This window comes from Melanaphis sacchari, unplaced genomic scaffold (genome assembly GCF_002803265.2).
Source record: "Melanaphis sacchari strain LSU unplaced genomic scaffold, SCAv2.0 Contig7_pilon_pilon, whole genome shotgun sequence".
NCBI classification, from domain to species: Eukaryota; Metazoa; Arthropoda; class Insecta; order Hemiptera; family Aphididae; genus Melanaphis; species Melanaphis sacchari.
The window spans coordinates 3,389,918-3,399,581 of record NW_020271560.1 but is presented as its reverse complement, the minus strand read 5'-3'; the positions used below and the strand labels follow the sequence as shown (position 1 = coordinate 3,399,581).

At 31.3% G+C, this 9,664-nt stretch overlaps 2 protein-coding genes across 2 annotated transcripts in view; one reads left to right on the top strand and one right to left on the bottom strand.

Annotated features, from left to right (window-relative positions):
* Positions 1 to 6,504, top strand: LOC112601896 (bleomycin hydrolase; the record flags this gene model as incomplete). The annotated part of the gene is given in 9 exon segments (XM_025349760.1): positions 1 to 476; positions 2,916 to 3,073; positions 3,136 to 3,288; positions 4,925 to 5,017; positions 5,085 to 5,222; positions 5,285 to 5,533; positions 5,599 to 5,828; positions 5,893 to 6,013; positions 6,085 to 6,504. Coding segments are annotated over 9 exon segments (1,371 nt in total). The 3' UTR covers positions 6,295 to 6,504.
* Positions 6,505 to 7,860: 1,356 nt separating this feature from the next.
* Positions 7,861 to 9,664, bottom strand: part of LOC112601610 (protein expanded) — a 33,987-nt gene continuing 32,183 nt past the window's right edge. The window contains exon 12 of the mRNA XM_025349317.1: positions 7,861 to 9,660. Within this exon, the coding sequence (XP_025205102.1) occupies positions 8,805 to 9,660 (856 nt within the window). The 3' untranslated portion in view covers positions 7,861 to 8,804. The remainder of the gene's footprint in view (positions 9,661 to 9,664) is intronic.

Here is a 9,664-nt window from a genome sequence, read left to right as displayed (position 1 = left end):
CGGACTCCCGGCAATAACACCATTTTTACGGGCTCGGCGGCGTGTTTACCCGATAGCGTGTTCACCATTTGTCGTTTACTCGTTTTCGTCCGCGTCCCATTCCGCCTCGCAACGAGTCTTCACGGCGATTTGATTTTATTTACGTGCGACGACGACGATTTCCCGGTTTACCGTTTTGTTTATTTCCAACCCCTCCTCCGCGCGGCCGACGACGACGAAATATTGTTATTATTTGCGCACGCGCGTTCGTGCACGGTATATTTACACTACTGCATCGTGCCGCGTACCTCTCGTACTGTGTGCTACAATAACACACTTGCGTCGCGTTCCACTGCCACTGCTGACCACTGCTGCCATTGCTGCCATTGCTGCCGACTCGAATTCATCGATAACGCTTGACCAGGGAATCCCGTCCGAAATCACGATCACCTAGTGTTGCGTTCATCCTCCCGGAAAAATGGCGAAAACCTTCTCGTGTAAGTATGACGTTACAGCGTCAACAATGAACCGTTGGGTGCTGTCGGCCATCACAGTCGTCGGTCGTGTCTGTTTGTGTTTCGCCGCTGTCGGTTTTCGAAAACAATTTTTTTCGTGTTTCCGAGCTATCGGCAAACCCAAGTGGTATCTGTCGTCGTCAGTGGACTTCGGTCGATCTCTCGGACAGTTGCGTTTTCCTTGTTTCTGAGTTTCGACGGTAAAATCCTACAAGAATTCACTGTCAAACAAAGTAACTGCTCTCGCATAGCTCGAGATCTGCTATTGAATGTTTTTGTACATATTTTTTTTAAATAATTTATATCGTGAATTGTTACTTATGGTTTTTTTTAAGGGTTGATCTCTGTCTATTTTACTTCCCGATTGTGCAAACTAGGTTGTCTTAATGTTATTTTGTTAAATTTTTTCATTTAAAAATGATTTGGCTATTGTTCAACAAGATCATAAAGTTAATTATTCCAAAACAAATACAGCAAAAAAATTCTGCAGTAGTTTTTGTGCATTTTTAAATTTTGTTAATTGATAACTTTCTGGATACCTATTTTTGATTAATCAAAACTAAAAAAATAATAGATATATGAATAGACACTAAACAGATAACAGTATTATAACTTGTATAAGACAACCTTGTACTAACAAATGACATGCATTTTTTTCATTGATAGTACCATGATATAACTTAATCTTATTTATTTATTTTTGCTTATTCAACAATTATACTATCTATTTGATAAGTAACTATTTTTATATTACAATGTTGATGTGAAACATGTCTAACTCTGCTATAATATTAACAGATAATATTCATTGGCTTTTAACAAAAAATAAAATTACGTACTAATGATAATATTAACTTCAAATACTATTATGTGGGTTGAGTTATGTCAATCCTGAAATTATACTTTACGATTTGTTACGTTTAAAAAAGTTTTATTTTAAAATAAATTATAGGTATGGATAATTACTATTAAAAATATATTTTTTTATTTATTTTTAAAGGTCTTCTAAAAAAAATTACTAGACTTATTTTATTAGTTTGATTCTTATTATTTTTACCTTAATAAATGCAAAAATAATTATTTCATGTTATAAATAAATATTAACATTCATAGTTATACCCATAAAAATATTATATTTTAGTATATTATTCTTAAACTAGATTTAATTTTATTAATAAAAATGCCTAGCTATTAATTAAGTACTGAATTAATAATACATGCCACTTTAAATAACCTTAAACTAAATAATCATCCTTAATTACTGCCAATTCTAAAAATACAGGTAATTTTCACTGACGTCCGTTGAAAAGTTCTTTATGTATATGTAAAGCTATATAAATTGGTTTTTTTTTTTACTTTCTTATATTTAATTAATATAAATTGATTATTTTATTAGTTTATTCTTGTTATTCAAGACTATGATTATTACTGCAACCGCTGCTTAAGACTATCTCTGTTATTAATTACCATGATTATGATTTTTTTTTTTTGTATTTATCATGTGTATAATTTGATTTCTCAAATTCATAGCAATTGTTTTATGAAAATGACTACAACAAATATTATAAATCAGTTATCTCGTAATGGTGTCAAAAATAATGACATGTGTCATAAATAAATTAAATTTAAAAAATTTTATCCTGAAAATAATCATGTTAAGATTATTGTTATGGCTTGGAATTTAGCAGCTAATTTTTTTTTATTATTATTATTTTATAAATTCCTGAATGTATATAATTTATTTATAATGTAACATATTTCATCCCCATTTTATAACATGGGCAATATAAAAATATGAGCAAATATAAATTTCTTTTATAATAGTTTGTGATTACGTAATAGATGAATACTTTTAATAATAAAACTAATTCACCATTACTGTGTCCAATGAAATACAGTGAACCAATAAAAGACATGTACTGGATGACAATGTTCATCGTCTTTGTTGAAAGTTTCTAAAAATACCATCCTTTTGATAAATTGTTTGATTAGCTGCGCATAAATTCTGTTTTGTTATATTTACTAGGGTTCAAGATGAACACTATACATCTATACATATTGTCCTCTCAATGAATTATGTTTCAGAATTCTTTATAATTGGTTTTCTTCATAGTTAAATAGCCAATAAGCTATACAGATACAATTATGTTAACTATCAAGTGTGATAAAATCATATAAAAAAAAAAAAAAAATGAATTTACTTAATTAATAATTAATTATATGGCATCCAACAGCTTGATGTATTTTATTTATGACTGTGCTTAATTAAACTAGTATCAATAGCTTTCATGTGAAATGCGTGTATATTGTATAACATTTTTGTAAAGGTATTATACTTATTTTAAATTAATAATAATAATAATAATAATAATAATGTTTTGTTGTATACACTAACTGGAATATGAGGTTTTTATATTTTAGCTATCATCAATCCCAACAATGTGTTAAAATTCCGTGAAGCATTCTACAATGATGCCAAAAATGTGTTGGCCCAAAATGCTTGTTCTCGTGTCAGCCCAACAGAAGTTAGCACTTCAAGAATTAGAGTACAGGAAGCCCATCATTATTACACGCACAAGGTTTGACTAATTTCTGATTTTAGATCCAAATAACCTTTAAATATATGTTTTGTTTTGTCTAGATTGAAACTGAAGGCAAACCAGTAACTAACCAAAGGAGTTCAGGTCGTTGTTGGATATTTGCATGTTTAAATGTGATCAGAGTTCCATTCATTAAACAATTCAACTTAGAAGAATTTGAGTTCAGCCAAGCTTATATATTTTTTTGGGACAAGGTATGGTTTGTATAAAAATGTTCAAGAGATATTATTCATTGTGCTTGAAAAATATATACTTGTATTCTTGTATGACCTTGGCCTGTTAGACTATGTTAACAATAGGTGGTCCCTTTTACACACCTGTTCCTCATTTATGATTTGTATTGTACTTCTGTCAATAAGACTGGTTTTTTTTTTTTTAAGGGGGTTTAAAATTCATCCCAAACACAATGGATGTTTAGGTATAGTAACAGAATGTTGTTCAGATTTTTCAAAACTACAATCATTTTTCATGTTTAGTTGTCATTTATTATTTGAGAGTATAAATGTTTATGAGCTCAAAATATTGTACAGCACTAAATCTGTTTTATATTTATTCAGTTTTACCATTATTTAATTTAAAATATTTTATAGGAGTATATAAAATTCTGAATTATTGTGTTATTAGTTATATATTAAACTATACTACAGAGATACAACAAAAAATTTGATGTTATACACATTAATTAAGAAAATACAATATATTTATATATATGGTATTTTCTTGATAAAATAAAATACATTTTTCACTTTGGTTGATTAAACAAAATCAATTTATATTCATAGCTTATCATTTTGACCTTAAGTATTCTAAATAATACGTGAAATGTTTAATACATTATTATAATCTTTACAAAGATTTTATTTTGCGGAAAAACAGCTTTAAAATATCATATATCACTTTCTCAAAATCTGAAATTTTATTAAACTAATATACTTGTTTAATTTTGGTACTTATTTTATTGATAACTTTATTATAATTGTATTAAAGATAACGGGAAGGATTGTTAATTTAATGTATTATTTATAGTACCTTTTTTTATAAGAAGAATATTATTAAAGAAGTCGTGAACTCTGTAGTCGGTAATTAATTCTTATAACATTTATTTAGGAAGAATACAATTATTCTTTTAAAAAGTAATCCTTGCTAAATATATGAAAGTTAGAGTTGGTAATTAATTTGCCAACATAGATAAATAGTCTTATGATAACATTTTTTATTTATCATCAATAGTACTTCTTTACTTGCTCTGTAATGTACCCAAGACAAAAATTCCTCTGAATCTTAGAAATGTAGAGAAATCACAAATCATGTACTTTAAATAAATTTACACTTATTGAAGTTAGTGACAATAATATAAAGAAAATTTCAGTGTATAGTCTTAAATATAGCTATTGGGGTATTATAAGTTTGTGTTGGCATAAAACAACATGTATACAGGTAGAAGCCACAAAATTGTTACTGATGATTTGTTTGTAGGGGTATTTTATGCTCCTTTTTAGAAGTCTAATTGTCTCAAGCGTGTCATAATTTATTGAAAACTATTTTATGATGAAAGATTATTTTAATATGAAATAATTATATTGTAGAACTTTTTACTTATATTTAATAGGTATTCGTTTTATGATGATATTTTTAATGATCTAATATATGTTAATAAATATTGGTATTGTGACGTAAAGCCAAAATACAGAATTTTAAAAGATGAATGTAGTCAAGTGTATTTATAACTACTTTAGTGTATTTATAATTTACTTATTTTTAGAAGAATAATACTGTTGTTATATTCAAGTTAATAATAGTTATAAAATAATTGATGTATTGTATTTTTAGATTGAAAGAAGCAATTATTTTTTAAATGCAATTGTACAAACTGCTAAACGTGGCGAATCTGTTGATGATAGAACCACTGCTTGTTTACTCACTGTAAGTGTAATTAATGAACATGTATTTTATTAATTAAAAAACTCAAAATTATTTTTGTTTAATAAAGAAACCTATTGAAGATGGAGGTCAGTGGGATATGTTGGTCAACATCATAACCAAGTATGGGTTGATGCCAAAGAAGAATTTCCCTGAGTCGTTCAGTTGCGAAACTAGTAATACTATTAATGTTATACTAAACAGCAAGGTAATAAACTATAATTAATAACTTATACATGTTATATAATAAGATTATTATTAAATTTTAAGCTTCGAGAATTTGCCATAGTATTGCATCAACTTGTCAGCGATAATGCTACAGACAATGAGATTAAAACTAAAATTGAAGAACAAATGGAGATTATTTATCGAATTGTTGGTATTTGTTTGGGTATACCACCAACCACATTTGAATGGCAATACTATGATAAATCTAAAGTGTTCAACACTATTGGACCTATTACACCATTGGATTTCTATTTGACACATGTCCGTCCTGTGTTTGATGTTGTAGAAAAGGTATGTACTTAAATTACCTAATGTGTAGTATTTATATTTTCGTATTAAATTGTATTATTATTTAGGTGTGTTTGATTTCGGATCCACGACCAAATAACCAGTATGGTAAATTGTACACTTTAGACATGTTAAATAACATGGCTGGTGGGCGCAAAGTTCTCTATAACAACCAGCCAATTGAAGTATTAATCAAAGCAGCTCAAGAATCTATTGTAAATAGAGGTGAACCAGTATGGTATGGATGTCAAGTGAGCAAAAGATTTTCTGATAAGCTTGGATTAGAAGATTTGAAAATGTAAGTTTTTTGAAATCATCCGTATTAATTTTAAAACATAATTTATGAGTATTTTTGATTTTAGTCATGATTACCAGCTAGTATTTGGAACTGATGTATCGATCCCGATGACTAAAGCACAACGTATGTTATATGGCGAATCTGCCATGACACACGCAATGGTACTTACTGGAGTTAATTTAGATGTAAGTAAATCATATAATATAAACTGAATGAAAATAATTTAATCCTAATGATTTTTTTTACATATGTTTAGAATGGTAATGCAACAAAGTGGCGTGTTGAAAACTCTTGGGGCGAAGACCGTGGTGATAAGGGTTACTTGATGATGACTTCAGATTGGTTTAAGGAATATGTGTTTGAAGTGGTTGTAGACAAGAGTCTTTTATCTGAAGAGGTATTGTCTGTGTTCCAACAAGAACCTCAAGTACTTCCCATTTGGGATCCAATGGGAACATTAGCCTAATTATTACTGAATTATTATTTTTATTTTTATTTTTTTCATACCCATTTTATTATGTATGAATAATATATAATATACAGTTATTTATAATATTATGGAGTTTGAAAATGTCTTATTCTATTCATTTGTATTGTATTGACACTTTCAAACTTAATTTGTATATTATATAATATTGTGTTCTATAACCATATTATATGTGTTATTTGAATTGAATTACATTCGTACATATTTTAAACATTAAACACAAAAACAATAATTTTTTTTTTCGTACTCCTAAATTCCCATTAAAAGTCGAGAAAAATTATATCATTTTTTTTACAGAAATATTCATTGTAAAATCGAGTTATTTTGTACCTAATAAAAATGTTTCTTTTATGTATTCAGAATAAGGGCAAACTGCTGTTAAGCTGACAAAAACTTGTGGGTAGAATCTATTCAATCTCATGAATTCATACAGTAGTGGATTAGGTAAATTACTGTTTTAAACCCAAGCACATAATAATACTCAGTGTATAATATAATACTAAATTGAATATTTTTTTTTTTTTTAATAAAACAATAGTATCCATTGTAAACCAATAATTTATAGGAAAAATGGCATCTCCAGGTGGAAAAAACGAGACACTTGCCCTCCCCTAGAATTTTTAATTGTTACCTTTTTGTAATAATTATGAAACAATAATCAATAAATGAAAAATTTCATTTATTTTAAAACTAATTTTACTTTTGCTTAGATAAGTGGGGACGCCTATTTGTTAAAGTAGCAATCCTGTGGCCATTTAATCGTGCGATTCATTTTGGACCATATTCAAAAGCATTCATTTTTTTTGCTGAATACTTATATGGGTATTTATAAAAAGAGGAATAAAGTTTTAAGAATTGTATTAACAAAATAGCATTTGCCATAAAAATATCTTGGATCCACCACTGGACCCATCCTATTAATGGCCACTATTATTACGAGCAACACGTATACACAGATTATCAATATAACTGTTAGGTTTATATTATCAATTGTTTGTGCTAAATGAAGGTATGCGTTCGTGAAGAAAAACATCATTTTACAATAGATAATATTTATTAAAATCAAAAATACATAAGTTATATACAGATTTCATTTAGATCTAAACATTTTATAAAAAGAAAAAAAACAAAATAATACTGTGCAATATTTTGTACTAATTTTTTTAATAACTAAAACTTTAAAAGTAACTTTAATACACAAAAAAAAAAAGAAAATTTATTATTTTGATAGTATTTAATAATAACATATAAAAATGTAAAAAATGATGAGGCACTTTTTAGGTAACTAATTAACACAAATATTTGTGTACAATATTGATTATACATAATAATAAAGGTCCTATAACAAAATAATAGGCAATTGAGGCTGTGGACATGTTTTCTATTTATTAGACAAACTGAATGATACAATTACGACCAATCATTTTTTTGGCACATCAAGTCTAGAGTTAATAAAAATTCTTAAATACTAACAATAATCGAACGTTCCTAATATTTATGGCGGTGCTAAAATAACAGTCTATTGGCCACGATAATATAACAAAATATATTATCAGCATAATATTGTAAAATCAGTACATTTAATACAACGAAATTCGCGGAAAACAATTACGAAATAAAGTCGAACCCGGTTCATAGCTACATAGATTGCGTGTCGTGTTCCTTGAACCGTATTTCATTGACCATTTTAACCGTGGTATCATTTATTACAGGCGACGAAGTTATGAACTCGACTTTAGTTATGACATATTTTATGGTAATCCTAATTTTGAGTACCATTATACCATAATAAATTTACCGAAGCATAATGACCAGAGAAATGGTAAAACATTAAGTGTCTTATGCTCCGAATTAATACAAGTCTGATACACTTTGTTTTTCATATTACATGTTAAAAATTGGCATAATCATTGCGAGTTGTGTAACGAGTGTTAAAAAAAAATCATGTTACCATTCGTAGTACACGTACGTAAAAATAAAATTGGCACAAATAAATAAATATTATAAGGTAACGATACTAAATTACGAGCGCGAAGGATGTTCAAGTAAAATTCAAAGAAAGGGGGTAAGCACAATTTTAGTTCCTATAGTATTATATTATATTTTGATAATTGGCAAATCGCAACGATAAAATATGGCGTATAATCTAATTCTGGACAAATCCCTCATTTCCGAATTATTACAAACACAAAATCAAAATATTCGCATTTGTCAAAACAAAAGACGTTTTTCTCGAATTCTTAAATGGATATTATGTTAATTTTTTGAAACCGAAAGACTTTTAAGACAATATCTGCAATAATTTTCTCCCCTCCCCCCTCTACGATTCACTAACGATTGGTAATATTTTCAGGGTTTCTTCCTTTTCCCTAAAAACAGTCTTACTCGACACCCTTCTTCCCGCTTATGTATTATATAATATACTATGGAAAAACATGTTTCGTAATTGCGTGACATAAATTTTTGTCTGTTTTTCTACTAGACAAGTACTAAACAATGTTTGTGTTGGTTTTAACGTGGTTGGTTTTTGATTTGGCCGTCTTTACGACGGTGGCGGCGGCGGTTACAACAGACGACGACGGCGACGCAGAAACCGACAAGAAACTCGGCGGCGGTGGCGACGAATACGACGACGCGCCGTTTGTGCACCTCGTGCAATTCGGCTTGTTGGCAGACGCGACGCCGCCACCTTGCGACGACGATTGCGCCTGCTCGGAAGACGACGGAATCGGCGGCGGCGGCGGTTGGTGCGAAGACGACGCAGCGGCCGCGGCGGCGAGTGATGACGACACGGTGCTCACCGTCTGAGTGGCTTTGTTTTCGGTGACCAGAGCGTTGGTCTGTTTGAGCAGCGTCTGGTCGTTGCACAGAGCCGATATGAGCGGCAGGTCCAGGTTGCGACTCTTTTCCCGCAACGATTCGATGTCCAACACCGTCGTGAACGATGCCGCCGCCGGAGTGGTGGCGGCGGCGGCAGTGCTGGTGGAGGTGGAAGCGTCCACGGCCGCTGTGCGACGCGGGTGGACGACGGCCGCGGGTTTCTGGAGTCCGGCTACGGGCGGCGGCGGCGGTGGTGGTCGGCGGCGGAACAGCTGCACTTTGGGGGGCACGGCCGGCGCCGACGACGTGGTGGCCGCCAGCAGATCGTCGTGCGAGTACGTCCGGACGGGCAGTGGCAGTGGTAACGGCTGTAGTCGGTGATGCCGGTGGTGATGGTGTTGCGCCGCGTAGTCGGCGGCCGCGGCCACGGTGGCCGGGAACAAGAGGTTTTGATTGGACGCGTATTTCAAGTGCGGCGGTAACGGAGGCAACGCGGCGGCGGTTGCACTGCTGCTGTTGCTGTTGCTAA